General features: G+C 42.9%; 1 protein-coding gene and 1 long non-coding RNA gene across 2 annotated transcripts in view; one reads left to right on the top strand and one right to left on the bottom strand.

Moving 5' to 3' along the window:
• The window catches only part of GLI2 (GLI family zinc finger 2), a 191,346-nt gene extending 177,827 nt beyond the window's left edge, over positions 1-13,519 (top strand). The window contains exons 11-14 of the mRNA XM_083430377.1: positions 222-386; positions 3,902-4,183; positions 7,182-7,518; positions 8,848-13,519. Of these exons, the coding sequence (XP_083286503.1) occupies positions 222-386; positions 3,902-4,183; positions 7,182-7,518; positions 8,848-11,219 (3,156 nt within the window). The 3' untranslated portion in view covers positions 11,220-13,519. The remainder of the gene's footprint in view (positions 1-221; positions 387-3,901; positions 4,184-7,181; positions 7,519-8,847) is intronic.
• The window catches only part of LOC310673235, a 36,793-nt gene continuing 16,791 nt past the window's right edge, over positions 1,745-21,746 (bottom strand). The window contains exons 3-4 of the long non-coding RNA XR_014508929.1: positions 14,368-14,479; positions 1,745-3,301 (exon numbers count right to left, since the gene is read on the bottom strand). This is a non-coding gene — a long non-coding RNA (uncharacterized lncRNA). The remainder of the gene's footprint in view (positions 3,302-14,367; positions 14,480-21,746) is intronic.

The raw sequence follows: 21,746 nt of genomic DNA, 5'->3' as shown, positions 1-21,746 counted from the left end.
TAAGATAGTCATACAGAGTTGGCTGTGACTAAACATTCAGGCTCTCTGCTTTAAATCAGCTGCCCAGATTATGTGCATAGGGGGGTGGGGAAGCCCTTTACCCCCACAGCCTGCTCAGGAAAGATCTGCCTAGGAAATAACGTTCTTGGAGGAGGTGAAGATTGAAACCAGATGAGATGGAAAAATGCCTCCAGCTGATTAACACTCCTCTTTTGTTTTAGTTTGAGGGTTGCTCCAAAGCCTATTCGAGGCTAGAGAACTTGAAGACACACCTGAGGTCTCACACCGGTGAAAAACCTTACGTCTGTGAACATGAGGGCTGCAATAAGGCCTTTTCTAATGCTTCTGACCGAGCAAAACACCAGAACAGGACGCATTCCAATGAGGTAGGTAAAAGCCTTCACCAAAACAGGTAAAGGTGTTTCGTTTTTATTTAAATGCTGCTAATAATATATTCTTTACACACTTGGATTGTGTGTGTGTGTGTGTGTGTGCACATACACACACACACATATATATACATACAGCAAATTACTACCATAATGATACACAACTCTTTTTAATATTTGCTGAGCTACAAATGTAGACTATGCTAGTTTGATATTTATGAATGCCAGCCTAGAAACCACCACACCATTGAGCAGACATCCTCCCAAGCTTTGAGCCCACAGGCCGGTTCTTGCCACATCCCAAGCCCTTCCTAATCCGAGCAGCTCCTCGTGTTTGCTGTTTTGGAATGAAGCCCCACGGAGCTAGGATCCAAGCCTAATGCAGTTCCTGCCTTGTGGACACGCAAGGCTAGAGCACAAGGCAAATGCTTTGTTAAGCCTTGCTAATGAAGATCCGTTATTAGGAGCTGGGGGAGGGCAGGAAATTGCATTTATTGTAAAGCATGTGATGGTCTACTGCAAAAGGCTAATGCCGAGGTTGAAATTTATATTACCACTAATTAAGAAAATGGCAGGAAGGTGGGGTGCTCCAAAGTTCTGAAAACAGCTGTGACCGGGCCAGGTTTAGCCTCTAGCCTCATTTGTAATGATTAATATGAATTACTATGAGTAAGTAGACTGGTATGGGGACTTTTAAAGTGACAACCTCAGCCTAGCCAACTTTGGGTGGCATCATATTAGGGATCTCAGACTAATATGCCTCTCCATCTATTTTTAATCTCCTCTGCAAATGCAAGAGTTTCCTTTCGTACAAATATGGCAATGTGCTTGTTTCATTGCACAGGAGGGCTTGGAGGCAAGGTAGAGGGAGGATGTTTAGAGAAAGAAAAGGGTTACAAAGATACTGGTAAGAAACGTGGCATACGCTGTGCCAGTATGAGGAGGGGGAACTGAGGTCTTTCTTTATTTTGAAAAATTAAGGTTGCAAAGTGATATGGCCATTTCAGAAACAGAACATATAATTTGCTTCATTAAGTAGTGCTGCATTTGTATGGAATGGATTTGTTCCAGGCATGGCAAAAAATGTTGTTTGAATTTTCTACCCAAATAATTTTTATTGGTTTTCATGTAAATACAAGAAGTTTGAATGGGTGGAAGGGGAATTAGAGACGCTGCAGGTTAGAAGTCAAGGGTAGGCAGTGGGGAGCTCTGTGTGAGCATGTTTCGTGTGTGTCAAACCAGCGCGCACACACGCCCCAAAACCCATTGTGTATTACTTCTGATCAACAACTACTTTTGCAATGTTGTGGGGAACCTCCAGGCTGCAAACCCAATGCTGTCCTCTTTGCCTCTCTAGGGCACTGCCCCCTTCCCCATGCCTCCTCTCTCCATCCCATACCTCTCAGCCACCCTCCTCCATGCACTTTTTGAATGTGGCCTTGAGCTGCAATAATGCCTCTTACTTGTCTGGATGGAGAGAAAGCTGCATTGCAGGGCATGTAGAAATCTCTGGGTTTTCCATAAATGGAACGCAACCTACTATGCAAAAGTAAGAGTCGCATCATTGCTCATCATTACCTTTTGGTTCTGGAGCACATGAAGGAATGCATGAAGGAATGAAGCCTTCAGGTTCCCCACTTGGGTTTTACAAGATGGTCACACTGATGAAGAAACAGGGTGGCTGGCCAGAGCGTCATCTATTCTCCACAAAAGAGAGCCAGGTAAAATTCTCCCTCTTGACAATTGGCTGGACAGCAACTGTTACTCATCAGGGGAACTTCGATACTCAGTTCCCAAAAAGACCAGATGTAATGGTCAGAACTGACTCTGGAGGACTCTGCAGAGGGGAAAGTTCAGGAACTTTCTGGAAGGAGTGGGGGTGAATTGTTTTTGGCAGAATTCACAAGGTTGGCCCTAATGATGTGGAGTATGAGTGACTAATGAAGTCCTTTATTTCTTGCTTCCGATGCAAACCATTCTTCAGGCTTCAGTCTGTTACCCTCCACTGATCTTCCCCTCCACTATTCAAGCCAAACTGTGCAGCAGCCCACCTAGCGTAGGAAGAGATAATAGCGCACATGAATTATTCTGGGTAGAAAAACATAGTAAGCTGCTTTATACAGAATCAGACCACTCACCCGTCTCAGTATTGTCTACACTGACTGGCAGCACCTGTCCAGGATTTCAGGCAGGGGACATTCCCAGTTCTACCTGGAGATGGTGAGGATTTAACCTGGGACCTTCTGAATGCAAAGCACAATGCTCTGCGTCTACCAGGCAAAGAGATACATAGGAAAAAGTAAATGTTCACTTCTTGCTAAAATTGGAAGAATGTATACCTGCTTATTCTTTGGGTGGACCGCTTCCAAGGTCCCAGTGGAAAAGTACTTTAAGCAGCTAGTTAGCCTGAAATGGCATTTTAAAATATGAATTCAGCCCTTCAGAAACAGTATCTCAGGGGCTATCCTGCTCTAACCGCATTTGTGCAAACGCACTCTGGATTTGGGAATGGATAAATTGCTGGCAGGGAGGTGAGGGGCAGGATACCTTCCTGTTTTCTTACTTCTCTTTCCAGCTGTGCAGTCCTTAACTTTGTTTGTGTTGTGGTTATCGGTGACTCATAGCTCCAATAGTTACAGCATTATCCTCTTCAAAAGCACTGCACGTCTGTGGATTCCACCATGCAGCAATAACAGCTTACCCTCCTGACAGGTGATGGAGATGTGAGGGAGATCTGATGGCTTGTAAATCCAGTCTGGCTTGTCTCTCTGGCTCTCTGTAAAATAGGGTTCCTCTTTCCCTCCTGCTGGCCTCCCAGGCTACCATATTTCAGCAGAAAGGTTTCCTTGAAGAGATTCCCTGTACATCTCAGCCATATCCCATGCTAATCCTTGTTAACATTCCTGCGGCAACTGGAACAAATGCAAATCAAGCAAAATACTATTAGGCAAGGTGTTAGAATATTTTGGGTTGGCACCCCAGGACAATTTCATCTATCCATCTGTACACACACACACACACACACACACCCTTCCTTACCAGCAGCCCAGGACATATCAGTCCTAAGCAACTCAGAGAAAGACACTACATCTGGGGTATGAGAAAAGTTTTTTGGCACAACTGCATTTCAGTTGATTTTTTCAATGGTTTTTTTCAGACCCAGACTAAGTAACGCTAAAACTAGCCCCAGTGAAATTAATGGAACTTAAGTTGGTCACTCACAACTGAGTTCATTATTGATTTTGGTGGCCTGCTTTAACCATGACTAAGCCCAAACCAATGAAACTAGTCTGTCAGAGGGAGATATGCACACAGCTGTCACAGATTCTGCTGTATGTTGGATCAGTGCTTGCAAAAATCACTGCCTATTGAGAAATGGCACATTCAAGCCGCTCCCATGTCCGCTCCAAATTCACACCAAATTCACATTCAAGCAAAATTGTCATTGAACTGTGTCTCGTATATTTCTGTCTGCTTCAGGTGTCTAACTTTAGATGTGTTCCCATTGGCAGAAACCCTACGTCTGTAAAATTCCGGGCTGCACAAAGAGATACACAGACCCCAGTTCCCTCAGGAAACACGTGAAGACTGTGCACGGGCCAGAGGCCCATGTCACCAAGAAACAACGCAATGACGTTCACCTGAGACCACCTGCACTGAAGGAAAATAGCGACAATGAAGCAAGTGCCAAGCAGAGCGGAAAGGCTTCAGATGAGCGGGCTGAGGCAAACAGCACCACCAGAGGCATGGAGGACTGCTTACAAGTCAAAACAATAAAGACGGAGAACTCTGTGGTAAGAGATGCACTTGCTTTGAATTGCTGGTGATGTCATTTAATGTGCCAAGTGGCAAATGAAGTTGCCCAATTTTCCCTACCACCACCTTTTCAAATCTCCCAGCTCAGATTTCACTAAGGCCCACCTACGGTCCTATGCATATTTTCTTCTCTATGTGAAATATTCCAAAGGGTTGCAGCAATGTTGCAATGTTAATGAAGGCATTAACTGCTGTAAGCATTTTGAAAAGCATTCTCTCACACTCTCTCTCCAGCTGGGTTTTAACTTTTGACAACAGAATTCATTCAAGATTTGCCTACACTTCCTTTTTTCGTAAATCAGAGCTTGCTCTTAATAGACGGCACTCTCAATACCTTGCATTCAAGCAAAATATACCATGCCCAAAACATCTTTGTGATATGACCTCTTGCACTCTGTAAAGTGCTGTGCACACTGATGATGCAATAGAAATAATAATTAACTATGTCTACGTATTGTATTTTAAGAGGCCAAACGTTCATTTACCTGTGTTGTGGATGTTGCTTACCTGCCATTATTTTTTGGTTCTCTCCATTGCTCCATCCGTACCCTTGGCCCTTTCCTTTTGTGCTGTCTGTGTTCTAACAACCTGTTCTTTCTCCTCTCTTAACTTTCTCTACTCTACTTCACAAGGACAGTCGGTACTAAGGTGAGCAAATACACTGTCTTTGTCATAGTCTCTGTACAAAAGACATAAAATGTGCATATCTGTCCAGGTGCCAAAGTAGAATGTGTAGGTGAAATAGCCATGGTCCATATTTCTTTCTACTTCATCCTTTCCATACTGGCATTTCACTAATTACTCCTTTTTATGGCTTACTTTCAATTGAGGGGGCAGGGTTAGGATAAAGCACAGGCTGGAGCCAAATTTATCCAGGCACAAGGCAAAGCAGATCCGTTTAATATTCCAAGCAGTGGCAGCAATTATTAAATAAGACTTGTGTCACACCATTAGCCTGTGTTGCAAACATAGCTGTTCTAGTGTACTGCTGGGGCATTACAGGTCATAGATTTCATGCATGATGACAGTCCTATGCTGTTGTGCCTGTTTCAGAGTTTACTTTGCTACAGATGGCATTGCCAACATCTCCTGGTTGGCATCTCACCACTTCTCTAGTAAATGTGGGGCTCTATGGAGCCCTGTGACCTTCTCTTTTCACAGCAAATCTATTGTTCTTAGGTGGGCAATGGAAAGAACTGTCCACCCACTCACCCTGCTGTATTTTGTAGAACTGAGATGTTGTGAAAAAGAAGGAAACCTTTAAACCAAGTGTCATCTGGCATTCCAGCTCTACAGCCATCTAGGATCAGCAATCGTAAATCATCATTCCATAGCCTGGACAGCAAAGAGCCTTTCCTTTGAGCCAGCAGAAAACATTTAACCTTTATTGCAAATAAATTACTTAATGTGAAATATACCTCCTAATAAAAAAAACATTTACCAAACCTAAGCCTGCAAATCATGCCCTTATCTGTCTATAAAGACTGTCGGACAAGCATGTAAGGGTCCTTTGAACCACGAGTCGTGCACTGTGCCTGAAGCTTTTTGGGCTTGATTCTGCTGCAGACAAACAGGCACACTATAGAGTTTGTGGAGCGGGGAAGATCTTCTAATGTTCCAGGTTTATCTCAGAAAAGCATCAAGAGCTTAAGTTTCTTGAATGAGCACATACAGTTCTTCCAAGTTAACAGAAAAGAAAATCCACCCTCAGGGCTTTTAGCTCCCTGATGTTTACGTACCCGAGCTTGAAAAAGGCATAAAAATTAGCTTAATCACTTATCTTATGGAAAACCTGTGTCCACACTACATTGCCATCACACTTGTGGGCAATAATGAACACATTGGCTTTATCACCTAATGAGGATTTGTTTACACAGAAAACAGACCTGGCTTAGTTAAGTTTGATTGAAGCCTGGGGCTGGGGTGACTGCTTGGTATGGCTTTTAATTCTTTTAATGTACAAAATTCCAGTGATGCAAGATAGACACTAAAAAGTTCTACAACTGTTTCAAAACTGATGATTGCTAAGTTAAACATTATCATGAGTATCCTGTTTTGTAGTACTAGTTGTATAAATAAATACAGTACAAAAGATACTGTAATGAATAATACACATTTTAAGTATATGCCAATCCACAAAGCCCTTTGTATAGGCCAAGTGGTGAAAACAGGTTACCCAGCTAAAATAACCAGTCCCAATTCATTCAGCCTGAGCAACAACAAAAATAAAACAAATTTTCACAATGAAATTATGCTCTTTAAAAAATAAAATAAATGCAGGGTTAAGTTGTACAAGTTTGCCTTTTAAAAGGTTTGTTTTCATAAATCGCCCGAAGTGCCTCTTATTTTTAAGTACTTTTTGGTGCTATTCATTTCAACGCTATTTTTCTTATTCGTATTTGAGTAATTTTGTCTCACTGGAGGGAGACTGGAATATTACATTATGAAGGTTATGAAGGTCTTTTATGTTTCTTCCTGTAATATTGATTCACTATTATCATTATCATCAGATAATGGGTTCTGCCCCCCAAAAGCACCATATAAATATTTTTAAATAGGTTTTGTTAACACTTGTGGTTTTTGCCAGCAACATTGCAAGATCACATCTGATGCGATGATGTCATGGACACCTCTAAACAAAACCATGCTGGTCACCATGGCTAATCGGAGTAACGATGTGGGCAGAATATGGCAGAAGGCAGGGGTGAAGAGGAAGAGAATGCTACAATGGTGCAGAGAAGGAGGAGCAACCACAGGAAGGAAAGGGTGGTGGAACAATGGAAGTTTTCAGCAAGCTTATGCATTTTTTTCTAGTAATTTGCTTGCCTTGCCTTGATCCTGCTAGTTTTGTGGATGTGAACTGTGAAATGAGAAAATTCGGTGAAGCCGTAATAGATGTTAGCAAAGCAAAGCTGCTACTGGGGAAGAACCATCACATTGATGCAAACCTCCTCCTCTTTCTTTGTTTTCTCTAAGATGTATCAGTCCAGTCCTGGTGGCCAATCCTCATGCAGCAGTGAACCATCACCACTTGGGAGCACCAACAACAATGACAGTGGAGTCGAAATGAACATGCACAGTGGGGGAAGTCTGGGGGACCTGACCGCGTTGGAGGATGGCACTCCTGTTGTAGACTCGACGGTCTCATCTGGCAATTCAACCGTCAGTCTGCAGCTGAGGAAACAAATGACAACCATGCAACGCCTTGAGCAGCTCAAGAAAGAGAAACTCAGGACAGTGAAGGATTCTTGCTCGTGGGTGAATCCGGCCCCACAAGTCAGAAATACCAAGCTGCCTCCCATCCCAGGCAATGGTAAGTCTGGCCACTGTTTGAGATCTGTCCTTAAGCATTAACTCAGCTGAGTTGGTTAAAGCATGGTGATGATAATGCCAAGTTGCAGGTTCAATCCCTGTATGGGACAGCTGCATATTCCTGCATTGCAAGGGGTTGGATTAGATGATCCTTAGGGTCCCTTCCAACTCTACAGTTCTATGATGTCACAGCTTACCTTGCTAGTGTTTCAGGGGCCTGCCATTATAATCCCCTGCACTTCCTTCCTTCCCCACTTTAAAACAAATACAAGGGTTGAGCTGGGATCCAAACCCAAACATAGAATATGCAAACAGACTTTCATTAGTTTGTGGAACTCTCCAACTCAGATATTATATTGCAAGGTGGTTGTATGCACTTCCTTGGCTCCCTGAGAAACTGCTGCTGAACCTGACACTGCCGTACTAAAAGAAGGCTCTTGCCTTCCCAGGCAAATTTCCTTCCTCTTGCGCTCAGTTTTTTCTCCTAGAGTACCCTGGGCTCAGAGGGGAAATCTAAATGATCTATGAGGAACTGTTTCTTTCACCATGAAAATGGCATTGTTACATTTTTGTGGCGTATATTTACAAACTCGGTAAGTGTGGAGTCCCAGGAGTATGCTAAGTCAATAGGAAAGACTGGACGTGGGAGGTCCAGTTGAATAGCACTGCATTATAATCATCTCTGGGTAGGAAGTGACTCCTCTTTGTAAATCTTTGAAATCATTCTTCATAGCTGATTGATGGTACTTGTTTAAAGGAAGCTGTGCCCATCATATTTTTCATTCTGACACAGTATAGCCCTAAGACATTCTCTCATAGCTGTTTCGGTGGTAATTTAATGTGTGACTGCAACAGTCACTGTATTGCTTTTTGATGCCCAGCTCCCTGTTCTCCTTTGCAATCTACATTTCCTTTTGCTGGGGAGAGAATGTTGTTTCTCTCCCCACCCCCTTTCCTAGAGCTAAGCTGATATGACAGAGTCATCCTATGTGCATTATCACAGATCAAACCTATTTGCTAGCACTTCAAAAACCTGCAAAACCTGTTTGACCAAACTTGGAAGCCAAGCAAAGGATATGTGTGTGTACAGCAATGGGCAACAGTGGCTCTGTCACACCATCTTCACATGTTTTCAATACTATTTGCTGTCCCCAGCACATGGTAAGCAACCCTGATAACAGCCTGAATATGTTGCACGTGGTAGATGCTTGGTAATATGGGGAAACGGGGAGGTAAGATGAGTTCAAGTAACGAAGTACTAGCAACCAAGTTGCCCTCTCCACTATGATCACTGAATAACAAGCCTCTTTTCTCTACCACTCTCCACCAGGCTGTCTACTGGACAACATGGGTGGTGGTGGTTCTTCTGCAGCGCTGCCTAACCCAAGGATAACAGACCTGTCCATCAACGAGGTCACAATGCTGAACCAACTAGCAGAACGTCGCGACAGCTCAACCAGCACCATCAGCTCTGCCTACAGCGTCAGCCGCAGGTCATCAGGGATATCCCCTTACTTCTCCAGCCGCCGTTCCAGCGAAGCGTCACAGTTTGGAACCCGGCCAAACAACACAAGCTCTGCTGACTCCTACGACCCCATTTCCACGGATGCCTCTCGCAGATCGAGCGACGCCAGCCAGTGCAGCGGAATCCCAGGTCTTCTGAACCTCACACCGGTGCAGCACTACAGGCTGAAAGCCAAGTACGCTGCTGCCACAGGGGGCCCTCCACCCACCCCCCTGCCTAACATGGAAAGGATGACCCTGAGGAATAAAATTTCCCTTCTGGATGGGCCAGAGCCTGCTCTGCCTTCTTTTCGCCTTCCTCCTGGGCCACGGCGTTGCAGCGACAGCAACGCTTATGGGTATGGTGCGTCCCTGGGATTTGCTCACGATGGGCCTGGCAACAATGCAAGACGCGCAAGTGATCCGGTGAGGAGACCTGCTGGAGAGCCTGTTTCCCTCCCTAGAGTCCAACGTTTCAACAGCACCAACAGTATGAACCCACTCCACCCTCCTGCAGACAGAAGGAACTTCGGCCTTCCAAACTTTGCACGTTCCGACGGAAGCCTCGCCAGGCACATCTATTCCCCACGGCCTCCGAGTATCACCGAGAACATTGCCATGGAAGCGATGTCTGGCGAGGCCGATGGCTCTGTGGGAGATGATGACATTGTGCTACCTGATGACGTAGTGCAATACATCAAATCGCAAAATGGTGTCATGGCCGCAGACAACTCTTCCACAGGCTATGGCAATGAAATGCAGAACTTCCAAGTGAATGCAAAAATGCAACAGAGCAACCTGGGAAGCCAACTCAGCAGAGTGGCTGCTCCAGATGTGGGTATGAATCATGCAGCTCCAGTGATGAGTGAGTGTCACATGAACTTCGGAGCAGATTCTGACTTGAGCAAGAACAACATGCCTGTCCAGTGGAATGAAGTCAGCTCAGGTACGGTGGACGCATCCTCTGCTCAAGCAAAGCAGCAGTTTCCTCCACGTAACTTAGCTGTGGTTCATCAAAAGCACAATTTTGGCCAGTATCAGAACTTTAGCCATCAGCAGATGCAGGTGGGTCAAAACAACATGAATGGAAACCTGCAACAGTTTGTGCAGAAAAACACAAGCATAGATGGACAAAGGTTAAACTGCATGCACTTAAGGCAGCAACAGGTGAATCCGGGACCCAGTAACAATCCAGATTTGAACTCCCATGAAGCGTACCATCAGGTTCATCAAATGCTGAGCCCAAACACAATGGGGGGTGACCTCAACCAGCTTTCTCCTCCCTGTAACAACATGATATTGAAGCCTGCATCCCATGCTCATCCTCAGCAGATAGATATTATGGCTGATCCCACTTCAATGGTTGACAGTAGCAGAGAATGCATAATGCACAGCCAGGTCACACAGGAGCCAGGACATCAGCAGGGCTTTTCGTCTTCTCAGCCAAATCACATGAACTTCCCCATGACACAGGAGGTCTTCCATCAACCTTCTGCATTAATGACCTCCAGTCAGCAAGACTTTGAGCCACAACAGGATATGATAGGTACCGTTGCACAGAGCTTCCCTTCTGGTCTAGTTCAGCCTCATCCTCCACCTAATCCCAGTCCAGCAAACAGGCACCGAGGGACGTGTGCTATGCAGCACTTGGGCTACATGAGAATATCTCACCCAGCCAATGATGTGAGCCAAGGGCAGGAAAGGGTAGAGTTCACCCCCAAGAGAACAACTGGTGTAGCATCATCGCAGCCACAGCAATACAATAACAGCATGGGGGGAAACCATTTGATGCACTATTATGGCCAAATACACATGTATGAACAAAATGGGAATTTTAATACCCATGCAGACTGTAGTGTAAGACAACAGCAGTGTGCACTGAACATCAAGCCAGCCACAATGCCATCTCCTGGGGCTAATCAAGTATCAAGCACTGTGGACTCACAGGTTCTGGAGCCTCCTCAGATAGATTTTGATGCCATCATGGACGATGGGGACCATTCAAGTCTGATGTCAGGGACCCTGAGCCCTAGCATCCTACAGAATCTCTCCCAGAACTCTTCCCGCCTTACAACTCCCCGAAACTCTCTGACACTGCCATCCATACCAGCTGGAATTAGTAATATGGCAATAGGGGACATGAGCTCTATGTTGACAACCCTAGCAGAAGAAAGTAAATTTCTGAACATGATGTCTTAACGCTTAAAGCATAACTGTCTAGAAGTATCCAAGAGATTACATGCTAAGCAATTTTATGATTCTTTTTTAAAAAAATTAAAAAACAGGTTTCCATAGAGTAGACCTTTTTTTTTACATGTATTGAATACATTAAAGGGATTCCAAACACAGGGAAAACGTCTTTGTACAAACATGTATAAACCTCATAAAAGAAGTACTGAAAGGGTGCACCTCTTGCATTATTTTTGTGCTTGTTTTTCAAAAACATTTCTCTAAAGTATCCATCTTTGTATAACAATGGCACATTTGGCATCATTTTTAAAAAAATCTGACCATCACTTCTACTATTTTCCCTTGCCATAGGCTGAAAGTCTCATAGGTTGCAATCCAATGTAGCAAGCCACACTCAGCTCAGCTTACTTCTGAGTCTATTAGGATTGCTTCAGTAGTTTCTCAACCCTTCAGCTACAGAAAAAAAGATGGGACTTGTCCAGATGTGGAACACTAGAGAGCTATGGGCAAAAATACTGAAAAGCATTGTTTCATATGAAGCTCTGCTTTGAAACTGCACCTGTTTTGCCATCTCCTTTTGGTTTCCCCTTAATTATCACTGCAAAAATGCAGTTTCTTGCCCACTTCAGTCACAAATGGATGGGTGCAGTTTTGACCCAAACCCAAAAGCCATACTGTGTATGCTTAACGCTTTGCTTTGTGACCAGATGGTGCAGGCATGCACACACATGCGTGTGTGAATGCACACATACACAGCATTGTTTATGCAGCCAATATAGCTCTTTGCAGCTTGCAGCTTAGCCAAGAAGCATCAGCTCCTGAACAGTTTTGCAGCAAAGTGCCTTACTGTGCATTAGTTGCTGAGTCGTCAAGGCATCTCTTGTCCATTAACGTCAACTAAAGTGTATCTTAAAGCATATATAAAATAAAGATGCATTAACGTAAGGCACTACAGTCTATATAATAAGACATTTGAGAGGGACACATTGATGGGGAGGAGATGTGAAAGATGGATGCCCTGTGTGGAATTGTTTGTTTTTTAATCAGAGGGTAATTTTTACAAGTTGGTTTATATCACAGAGAATTTAGTGGAGGTTTGAAAATGCCACTAATTTAAAATCATTTCTACACTAGTAGGATAAAGTTCCCTGCCATGCATAACACAAAATGGTTATTAAAGACTGCGAATCACTTTCTAAACATTGAAATTGAAAGCACAAAGGGGATGGCCGCATCAGAGCCACATTTATCACTTTGGGGTACTTTTTGATTATGTTACAGGCAGAAGGTGTTTGCCCTCCATTCACTAGTCTCTCCATGTCTGGTATATGGTGCCACTGAAAAGGAGCACAGTTCTCCTTACAAATTTTTGGCATGGCAGAGCTTTCAAGGGGTAGATTTTCACATCAGTTTTGCATTGGTTACCCTTCCCCCTTATTATAGTGGAACTCCCATACATCCTAAATGCTAAATCTAATCATACAGGAGCAGAATCAGCATGCCAAAATGTCAGGAAAAGATCACTTTGGTCGTGACATTAATCACATCAAAAAAATTAAGATGAGAATTAGGCATGAAGTCCCACTGAAATTCGTGAAAGATTTCAAAATTGCATTCTTTATTATTTTCTCATTCACAAAGGCTAAATACAAGACCTTGGGGGGAAGGCAGAGAATAAAATCCACAGGATTTACTGGGTTTTGCAGTATCATGTGTTCTGTCATTGCCTATCTAACTGTGAAACCAGAATGTAATCAAAAATTGTGAATGAACTTCGATCAAGTGAATTTGATGTTCATCCTTTATTTCAAACTGCAGTGTAACCTGTTGGCCTAGTCAAGACTGGTGAGCCTCCCCACAGGGCATGACCTTCAAGGGATAATTATAAAAGGGTTGCAGAATGGCTTGGTTGTGTGAATCATGATCACTGAACTTTTCGTGGAATTACAATAATCAAGAGTGTTAGTGGGCCGAGTCCATTCTGGATGCCCCTTGAATTAATGGATCAGAACTTTGCCTGGTGGCAAGCTGCCATCTTCCATGGATACATGGGGGTGGGGGAGTCACCCACTTACTCATTGCTTTCTTCAGCTTTACAAAGTGGTCTTCCTGCCTTTACTGTAATAGTATTATAACAACAATACTGGCTTTGTATATATATTCTGTATATTAATAAGAGTACTGTAGCTGAATTGTTCTGTCTTTATACCTTCAGGACCTTTTTAGCTGTTTTCTACATCATAAGGATTGCAGTCACATGCTGTAACTGTATATAAATGTTTTTGTACATTAAAAAAAGTAATTTTTTTTCATAATTTCCATTTGTTATTACTTTTTTCTTATCCAGGCTGCAGTCACAGCAGAAGCCTTGCTTAAAGCACAGTGCAGATTCCTTGATGGGCCACTTCACACACTATAGAGTTAAGTGCATAGGCAAGATGTTAAAGTTGTACACCTAAAAATGTAAAGTGCGAATATGACAAACATCTTTGCAGAGCAGGGGGCTGTGATTAGCTACAGCTTACTAATGAGTGGACTCTTGGAGAAATTGGCATGAGGTGTGAGATCATGGCCTTGATTCTTCTGGGTCAAATCCTGACCATCAGAGGTTACAGCCAGTGCAAGGAAAACTCTACTCCCTGTTCCCAGATGAATGAATGGCTGCTCAGTTAAGAAAGGGTGCCACAGCTGTATCCCTTAAATAGGCTAATATATGCTTGCAAACTCTATAAATGGTGCAAATGGCACTAGCAGCTTCATCCTCAGTGTTGCTTGGGAATTCTAAGAAATTTAAAAAACAACAACAGTGCAGTTTAGGAAGCTTCTGTCCTCCATCTTGATTCAAAATGGCACCCAACTATATCCAAACATGGATGAAAACCTGCTCAGGAACCACAATGCAAAATTTGATTACACACTCTTAAGAGACGTCCAAATGAATAGCAAACAAATAGCTTTGCATACCGTACTTCCCATGCATTTTTCTTTTGTCTGACTATTGTTGCTCCTTGCTGGAACAAACTCCTGGCTTTTTAAACCTGCAAAAACCAGTTTCTCAGAGTGGCTACACCACCAGAAGTGATCCCTCTCATACATTATACTTTGACTATACACATTTGGTTAAAATCTGTACAATTTTAAAGGTTCTGTCCATTACCTTGGATTCAGATGGCACACAGTTCAAACGTAGATGAAAACCTGCTCCTTGATCTCAGGAAGTTTGTAGCCATTTTTTGGTCCTCGGGAAGGGTGAATTATTCATCCTGTTTCTGGACTGACCAGATGCAAAGAAAGGGAAAGAAATATCAGCTGCACTGGGGATTTCAGCAGGTGCAGAATATCTTACTGCTGCTTGACAAGCTGTAGTTGCAAAAAAAAAGTTTTCTACAAAACTATTAAAAGGAGTCCTTTTCTCCTGTGCCTCCTGTCATCCTGGGAGTAGCAAACTCTGTATCCGCATAATATGAATGTGGAATTATGGTCTATGAACATCTCTTCTTTGTTCCTTTTGATGTCAGCAGAAACAAATGACCTAGGCAGCAGGCATTTTACTTATCTGGACAGAAGCAGCAGGAGGACACTGGACTTGGCTGCCCAAGCCTCTAGCCTTGCTTGTCTCTCCATTGGTGGGAGCACTGCTGATACCAAGCTAGTTCAACAAGTTAGCAACCAAAGCAACCACAAGGCATGGGGGAGGAGGTAGTTGAGGAGCATACAAAGCTGCCTATTACTGAGTGAGATCATTGGTCCACAATCTTGTCCTGTGTCCTTTGCCTCTCCTGATTGGCAGCAGCTCTCCAGAGTTTCTTTCAGAGGTTAACTGATAAGTTTAATTGGAAGTACCAAGGATTTCACTCGATACCTTCTTCATGCAAAGAAGATGCTCTACTACTGAGCTAAGGCTCCTCCCCAAAGAGGAACTGCCATCTCAGATTTTGGATTTGACATGTAGCCCACGTTGCAATGATAGAAGAGTTTAGAGACATCCTTGCAAAGCATGTTGCCAGGATGTTAAGGCTTGCAGGATGTACCATTACCGGAAATTGAAAGTTGATAAGCCAACATCCACACAAGAATCTCTTCTTTGTATTAAAGTTATTCTTTCTCATTCATTTACTGGTTCGCATTTGAAACCTAAAATCAGGACAACACATTAGCCAAAAACACTAGCCACCAGAGTGGGACATTGTCACACTCTATCCAAGAGCAGCCATTCCAGTGCCCCCCTGAATGGTCTCAATCTTCTACCAGGAGTGCTTTTGTTCTTTAGGGACTGTTGGATCCATTTGGAAGAAAAGCTGTATTATAAATCAACAGAGCAGTCTGTATTATTGGGATGGCAATTTATGACCAACCAAGGCCTCTTGCTGACAGCTATTTAACGTGTGAGTAAAATGGCCTAACAAAACAAACCTGTCCCTGTAATGGTAATTTCTCCCTCCAAGATTTATGTTTCATGTAAACCTGCAAACTGCCACTTTAAATACGTGGCTGTAAATGTAAGATAAAACAAACAAGACCAAAGTTAAGCTCTTAAACTTGGGGTTGATCTTGACTCCTTGGGCTGCATCTTCAAGGCACATCAACTCCCCCTGTTTACAGACCCTATCTTCCAGTCCCTTGTTTTGCCTTCTGGGTAGATGCTGTGGAAGCATTTTGAAAGTTGCAGTGGCTTGCAGATAAAGGACTTTTGCAGCTGCACCTGGAGATGCCAGGAACTGAGCCTGGGGCATTCTGCAAGAAGAGCATGTGCCCTACTACTGAGCAGCAACCCTCTTCTGCAAAGTGCACTGCTCACCTTCCACCAGCAGCCAGAAAACCAATGCAAATAAGAAGGATGATATTTCAATTACAGCATGCATATCTATCTATCTATCTATCAAGTAAATTATGAGATTAACCAACTAAGCATTCTATTAAACTTCTTTAAGTGTTCTGAAGGGAACTACTATTCCGGTAAATAACTAACAGTCCATCCTTTAGAACTCCTCCAAGACAAGCTAAGCATTTAGAGTAAATGAATACTGTGCACATGATGCACCAAAGTGCCTCCAGCAATGTGTAGTGGGGGGAACTGTTGAAGATAGTGATTCTTAGTGTGAGAATAGAGTATCAGTTTATTTCCATTGTGTGTCAGTTTTGCATGTATTCATAAATCTGTTCTATCCATGAATCCACATTAATTGAGATTTCTTGTTAAAAAAATCAGTATGAAACTTTGTACTCAAATGCATGGTTTTATTACAAAATTTTAATTCTATCCAAGGAAGTCATCCCATTAGCACATGGACTTGCACCTGTGCAACTGGACTACCTCTCCCTTGCCTCTCCCCACATGCTCTCATGCCCCCCCATCTACTCCAGGGGATTGGGGGGAAACCCAGAACAGATGGGGGACATGGGGGAATACAAGGAGATGGAGAGGAAGTCCTATTGCACAGGTTGTTGCACCAATGGGACAATTTCACTAGATTCAGCCCAGTGTTTTAAAATACATACTTTATCTCAGTGTCTGCACTTCTAATCCCATTTTATCTTTTTTTTAAAAAAAAACCCACCATTATTGTATGTTTTTTGGCATGTTTTTTGAAACAAGGGTGTTATTGCAAAATTCACAGAAGTGAGCAGTCCAAAAGATCTGAGCTGTGTATTAGTGTGGGAGGTTAAAATTAGGTTTGGATAAAAAATGTAGACTACATGAAATTCTCTCCCATCCTTAGTTGTGAGTACTCAAGAGTGTTCCGATTTTCACCCATAAAATATTGGATGGTATGGTAGAAAATTAGATCCACCAAGAAATGGAAAAAGTGGCTTCTAGACTGATGCTACTGTGAAGGCACTGTAGGAAATTAAACCAGTGGTTTCTTGGCACTGATTCTAAGAGGGCTCTAGCCACTGAGTGAGCTTAGGGGGGAGGTTCACCGGTGTAGGAGGGCTCAACTCTGCCAAGGGCCTCCCGAGGCCTTAAGCTGGCCCTGTGTCCTCACAACCTTTTCTGGGAAATTCCAAAACTCATTCAAACCATCTCTCTCTACTGCCCACAGTCACACTGTACAATGTGAATCCCAGTGTACTGGCCACTATCTAGTGCCTGGCTATATTAAAATCTACAGGGTGCAACCCATATTGAATATTTCCCCCACTCAAAAAAAAAAAAGTTCACACCCCTCCAAAAACAAAAATCAAAGTTTACAACAGTCACATCATTTTCTTTCATACCATAAATATATGGTGTCAGTATGACTGAGCTACAAGCTAACACTGAAAACACCAAAATCTGGAGCTCCAAAGATTCTCCACCCCTGCTTTACACATTTGCCAGAAGTGAAATCCTATTATTTATTATTTAATGAGGATGAAAGAGGAGAGCGCAAAATATGGTCTGAAGCTCAACATCAAAAAAACTAAGATCATGGCCACTGGGCCCATCACCTCCTGGCAAGTAGAAGGTGAAGAAATGGAGGCAGTGAGAGTTTTTACTTTCTTGGGCTCTATGATCACTGCAGATGGTGACAGCAGTCACGAAATTAAAAGACGCCTGCTTCTTGGGAGAAAGGCAATGACAAACCTAGACAGCACATTGCCGACAAAGGTCCGTATAGTTAAAGCTATGGTTTTCCCAGTAGTTTTGTATGGAAGTGAGACCTGGACCATAAAGAAGGCTGATCACTGAAGAATTGACGCTTTTGAATTATGGTGCTGGAGGAGACTCTTGAGAGTCCCATGGACTGCAAGAAGATCAAACCTATCCATTCTTAAGGAAATCAGCCCTGAGTGCTCACTGGAAGGACAGATCCTGAAGCTGAGGCTCCAATACTTTGGCCACCACATGAGAAGAGAAGACTCCCTGGAAAAGATCCTGATGTTGGGAAAGATTGAGGACACAAGGAGAAGGGGACGACAGAGGACGAGATGGTTGGACAGTGTTCTCAAATCTACTAACTTGAGTTTGACCAAACTGCGGGAGGCAGTGGAAGACAGGAGTGCCTGGCGTGCTCTGGTCCATGGGATCACGAAGAGTCAGACATGACTAAATGACAAGTGTGTGTGTGTGTGTGTGTGTATGCAATACCCCACAAAATTTTCAAAGAAACTCATACAACTCAGTAGGGCTCACTGCTGAGTAGACATGCATAAGATTGCACTGTTAGACAAGTTCCTAAGCGGACTCCTATCAAAGCATTAACCAGGCTGAAACCTGTCTCAACTCAACAATGTAAGTACAACCAATGCTTTCAGACCATTGTCAGAATTAGAAGTCTTTCAGAAACATAGAAGCTTGACCACTGGTCCACATAGATCAGTATGGTCTATATTGACTGACAGTGGCTTTCCAAGTTTTCAGACTGCAGTTTCTCCCAGCCCCACATGAATATGCCATGGTATTGAACCTCAGACCTTCTGCATGCCAAGCAGATGCTCTGTCACTGAGCTATTTCCCCTGCAAAGTCATACAGAGCCAAAATTGGAACGCCTCATTCTGCTTCCAGTTTGCTAGGCAGAAAATGACACTGGTAAGGATGGAGATCAATCTAGAGAAAATATGTCAAAAGGGAGGGGGTTGTTCCAAACAAACGCACACCAAATCCTACTTCTGCAGAGGCAATTTATTAACCTTTTACTTATAAATTAAGCTCTGATTTGAAAATTAAGGCATTGTAATTTAATATTAACCCATATGTCATAAAGTAATGAGACAAACTGCAGGGGAAATTGCATTCCATATTGCAAAAGACCCTTGTTATTTATAATGACCAGGATTACAAGTTATGCCAACATTGATGGATCATACTCTAAAAATCTTGATAGCTCATTCATTTCTCTAATTGCATTTATTACAAATTAAATAAGTTGTGCACACCCTCGGTATACAAAGAGACAAAATTAATTTGCAAATCAGTATGAATCTGCCATCAAACTAAGCAAACTGGTAGCTACTTGAGTACAATATGGTGTGCAAAGGATTTTGCAGCATGGGTGTGTAGCACAGAGGCATTTACATCAGGGTGGCTAACCTGAGCCCCTCCTCCAAACGTTGTTGGTCTCCGATTCCTATCAGTCCCAGCCATCCTAGCCAATGGTCAGGGATGATGGGAGTTACGTCTGGAAGGACACAAGTGAGCCACCCCTGATTTAAATGAAGATCTTTTCATCCTGCGAAAAGAGAGAAGTTCTCAGAAAGGACAAAGGCTTCAGTGTATGAAGTCAGGTGTTTTACCTTTTAAATTAGCACAAATATTACTTTACATTTGCATTAGCAGAGGAGTGTTGCCTTTTTCCTAGCCTCATACAAACTTGAAAAAGGATTAGACCACACAGCATGAAGAGCAAATCAATGCTGGACGAAAGCACTTTCTTTTCTCGAGCCCAAAAGAGATGGGAACTGTCCAATAATGATGATTTTCCAAAGAGAAAGATGAAATCGAGAGGCTCACAGATGTGAAATGCAAAAGGAGGTCAAGGCAGAAAGATGGTATAGAGCGAAAGTCTTGAAGAGTCATGACGTTGATGACTGCAGCTGCGTGCAAGACTGATCATCGCTCTTTGGCAACCATTGTGAATTGGCACAAGCTCTTTGGTGACAGGGGAGTTACTGAAAAGAATCCCCTAGCTTTTTCAAAGGATACACACAACCCAGCATGATCTTATATGTCAATCTTCTACAGCATCCTAATAGTTTTGTGCATCTCAGGGGCAGTTCTAGGGGCAGCTATTTACATGGGTAGTTGTCCTCGTATGGAGACAGTGGTGGAGCAGTAGCAGCAGTACAGAGGCAGAGAACTATATTAGCCCCAGACATCACATGGCCAGTGGTCAGGGATGGCGAGAGTTATAGTTCAGCAACATCTGGAGGACCAAAGTTCCCCACACCTCCAGTAGCATTTATTCACCTATAAATATGGACCTAAGCACAGGGGAAGAGGAAGTCAACTTGACAAACAGTGCTAATTTACCCAATAAGGTAAAGGTAAAAGGACACCTGACCATTAGGTCCAGTCGTGACCAACTCTGGGGTTGCGGCGCTCATCTCGCTTTATTGGCCAAGGGAGCCGGCGTACAGCTTCCGGGTCATGTGGCCAGCATGACTAAGCCGCTTCTGGCGAACCACAGCAGCGCATGGAAACGCCGTTTACCTTCCTGCTGGACCTATTTATCTACTTGCACTTTGACGTGCTTTCAAACTGCTAGGTTGGCAGGAGCAATGACCGAGCAACGGTAGCTCATCCCGTCGCAGGGATTCGAACCACCGACCTTCTGATCAACAAGTCCTAGGCTCTGTGGTTTAACCCACAGCGCCACCCGCGTCCCTTACAATTTACCCAATAGTATACCCATTAAGCCCCACAAGGTTCCTTGGCCATCAACAGCAAAAGCCAGATTTGGGTCCCCTTCACTCACTGCATCTGGCTGCCAAACATTTTCTAAGACCCCCATCCAAGCAGATGAGGTTTGATCAGCAGCTACTAGTCAAAACGTTGCACTCAAACATGCATCTTCTAATCACTGAGGAAGCATTGAAGAAATATCCTTAGCTATTAACAATACAAAAGGCTAGAGAAAAGGTCTTAGGACTATTCCGTCCTTGAACAAGGGTGTGACTCTTTATAAAGCAGTGAACATTTTTTCTTTCATGGCTGATCTTTAAGACATTCACCGGATGCAGAACTTTCATCCTTCACAATGTGTTCGAACATACTGAGTTTTGCTTTTTTAAAGAAGAAATATGTGTGGGGGTTTTTATAATTAAAGAAAAGTGTTTGAATTACTGTGCTTTATTTAACTTTGCAAAAGAGTCAAGCAATGTGGCTTCCATTCTTGAACAATCTAGGAAAGGAAGTAAATCCAGATGTGATTCCCACTTGCACATTTAGTGACATTCTATGCATAAGTAGAATAGTCGCCAAAGAGACATGCCATGCTTTTGTACAATCTCACACACACTTTATGCTATGTATTGTCTCCTCAAAAGAAAGATGCAATTCTATTATTTTGGATCCAACACAGATACCAATTATTATTAAGAATCTCCACTTAAAAGGTTTGTTGAAAGTTTCATTCATTTCATTATGCTGCTTCATTCTTTATATTCAAAAGGCAAAAGCATAAATAACTATTCTGATTTTCCTGGCAAGAACTGTAGCTTTCCAATGTGTAACATGCTGTCCCTTCGGTCAGCTTAACTATATATCCATCTGTTATAGTCTATTCTGCCCATTTGATTCAAAACAATATACGGCGTGATCAATTGCAAGTAACATTCTGGAAGCAAACCAATGTCATACAACATCACCAACAAACAGATTTTCAGCATGCTGGTAAATGCATGGAAATATTTCCAAAAGCTTTATTTTGCCCAATGTTTACTACTGTTTCAAAACATCGTATTTGGCACCAGAAGATGACAGTGGAAAGCCTGCAATGTAATTGCATAGTAGGTGACACTAAGCTACAGTGAATTTTTGTACAATTTTGAATTTGAGCAAAATTTCAGTATTTGGATCTTAATGAAGTTGTCATTAATAAATTGAATTACTA

This window comes from Podarcis tiliguerta (assembly GCF_965153285.1).
Source record: "Podarcis tiliguerta genome assembly, chromosome: 1".
Lineage (NCBI taxonomy): Eukaryota > Metazoa > Chordata > Lepidosauria > Squamata > Lacertidae > Podarcis > Podarcis tiliguerta.
Note: the sequence above shows the minus strand (reverse complement) of the source record. Positions and strands in the feature narration are given on the sequence as shown.